General features: G+C 57.3%; 1 protein-coding gene across 1 annotated transcript in view; it reads right to left on the bottom strand.

The window, feature by feature from the left end:
- Nucleotides 1–2,159, bottom strand: part of LOC144742015 (valine--tRNA ligase-like) — a gene marked incomplete at its 5' end in the record, with an annotated part of 36,463 nt that extends 34,304 nt beyond the window's left edge. The window contains 2 exon segments of the mRNA XM_078624513.1: nt 1,077–1,158; nt 2,023–2,159. Coding sequence (XP_078480639.1) covers nt 1,077–1,158; nt 2,023–2,159 — 219 coding nt within the window.
- Between the last annotated feature and the right edge of the window lie 341 nt (nt 2,160–2,500).

Below are 2,500 nucleotides of genomic sequence, written 5' to 3'. Positions count from 1 at the left end.
TGTACACGTGTGCGCGTGTGTGTGTGCGCGTGCATGTGTGCGTGTGTACGTGTGTGTGTGTGCACGTGTGTGTGTGCCAGAGGTGGGACAAAGTCATTGTTATGCAAGTCCAAGTCGAGTCGCAAGTCATCAAATTCATGACTCGAGTCTGACTCGAGTCCAAGTCACATGACTCGAGTCCACACCTCTGGTGTGTGCACGTGTGTGCGTGTGTGTGTTGGCACAGTAGGGGGCACAGGTGGTGCATCAGCCAGTCATCTCGGTCAGTCGACCCGTGGCACCTGCTGGGTCTGCCCCGTGACCTCCTGCCAGCGGGCGTTCGACACTTCACGTGGCCTCAACGTGCACCTAGCCTGGCACAAGCGTCGTGGTGACGAATGGCGTTTGTTGTTGTTGTTGTGTGCGTGTCTGTGTGTGTGCACGTGCGTGTCTGTGTGTGCGGCAGTAGTGTTTAGCGCTACGCTGCGCTACGAAACCCAGGCGACCCGAGTTCGATTCCCGCTCGAGGCCAACACCGGTCCTCCCCTAGGTCGACTCAGCCCTCAAACGAGTACCTGCTGCTGCTGCTGTGGTGCGTGGTAGTAAACGTCTCCACTGGGGAGACAAAGGCGGCCGGGCGTGGTGCTGGCCACCCACCCCCTCGTGTGCCACAGTGCCGGTAGCCTTCATAGGTGCTGCTACTCGCTAACAGCACTTGCCCCTATAGTCTGTTGAGGCTACACGGGGGGAGCTTTGTCTTGTGTCTGGTGGTTGCTGCTGGTGGTTGTGGTTGTGGTGGTGGTGGTTGTGGTGGTTGTGGTGGTGGTTGTGGTGGTGGTGGTTGTGGTGGTGGTTGTGGTGGTGGTTGTGGTGGTTGTGGTGGTTGTGGTGGTGGTGGTTGTGGTGGTTGTGGTGGTTGTGGTGGTGGTGGTTGTGGTGGTTGTGGTGGTGGTTGTGGTGGTGGTGGTTGTGGTGGTGGTTGTGGTTGTGGTGGTGGTTGTGGTGGTGGTGGTTGTGGTGGTTGTGGTGGTTGTGGGGGGTGGTGGTGGTTGTGGGGGTGGTGGTGGTTGTGGTGGTTGTGGTGGTGGTGGCTCACGGGGGTCCATGGTGAAGCAGGCACGGTCCCAGTCCAGAGAGGAGCCCAGGGTCCTCAGCTGATGGTAAATGCGGTCGCCCTTTCTGCAACCACCACAACCACAACAATCAACAACCACAACAATCAACAACCACAACAACCACGGGGGGGTGTCTACGGGGGGTGTCTACGGGGGGGGTCTATGGGGGTGTGTGTGTGTGTGTGTCTGTGTGTGTGTGTGTCTGTGTCTGTGTGTGTGTGTCTGCATGTGTCTGTGTGTGTGTGTCTGAGTGTGTGTCTGTGTGTCTGTGTGTGTGTGTGTCTGTGTGTGTGTGTCTGTGTGTGTGTGTGTCTGTCTGTGTGTGTGTGTGTCTGTGTGTGTGTGTCTGTGTGTGTGTGTGTGTCTGTGTATGTCTGTGTGTGTGTCTGTGTGTGTGTGTGTCTGTGTGTGTGTCTGAGTGTGTGTCTGAGTGTGTGTCTGTGTGTGTGTGTCTGTGTGTCTGTGTGTGTGTCTGTGTGTGTGTGTGTCTGTGTGTGTCTGTGTGTGTGTGTCTGTGTGTCTGTGTGTGTGTGTCTGTGTGTCTGTGTGTGTGTGTCTGAGTGTGTGTCTGTGTGTGTGTGTCTGTGTGTCTGTGTGTGTGTGTGTCTGTGTGTCTGTGTGTGTGTGTGTCTGTGTGTGTCTGTGTGTGTGTGTCTGTGTGTCTGTGTGTGTGTCTGTGTGTGTCTCTGTGTGTCTGTGTGTGTGTGTGTCTATGGAGGGTGTCTATGGGGGTGTGTGTGTCTGTGTGTGTGTCTGTGTGTGTGTGTGTCTGTGTGTGTGTGTGTCTGTGTGTGTGTGTGTGTCTGTGTGTGTCTGTGTGTGTGTGTCTGTGTGTGTGTCTGTGTGTCTGTGTGTGTGTGTCTGTGTGTGTGTGTGTCTGTGTGTGTGTGTCTGTGCGTGTGTGTCTGTGTGTGTGTGTCCCACTCACTCCCTCTTCCAGGCCCACACGTGCTCAATGAATTTGTCCCGGCCCAGGTCGTGCCGACTCAGCCCCAGCTCCTTCTTCACCTTGCGCTCCACCACCACCTGCAGACCATCACCACCATCACCACCGTCACCACCACCATCACCACCACCACCATCACCACCGTCACCACCGTCACCACCGTCACCACCACCACCACCGTCACCACCACCACCATCACCACCACCGTCACCCACCACCACCGCCACCGTCACCACCACCACCGCCATCATCACCACCACCACCATCACCACCACCATCACCACCGTCACCACCACCACCACCACCACCGTCACCACCACCGTCACCACCACCACCACCGCCATCATCACCACCACCACCATCACCACCACCATCACCACCGTCACCGTCACCACCACCATCACCATCACCACCGTGTGCCGGACGAGGCGTTGGTGGTTCTGGCCGCCCCCGTTGCCGT

The sequence above is a fragment of the Lampetra planeri genome, unplaced genomic scaffold (genome assembly GCF_965212315.1).
Source record: "Lampetra planeri unplaced genomic scaffold, kcLamPlan1.2.h2 scaffold_815, whole genome shotgun sequence".
Classification (NCBI taxonomy): Eukaryota; Metazoa; Chordata; class Hyperoartia; order Petromyzontiformes; family Petromyzontidae; genus Lampetra; species Lampetra planeri.
This window is presented reverse-complemented; position numbering and strand designations above follow the sequence as displayed.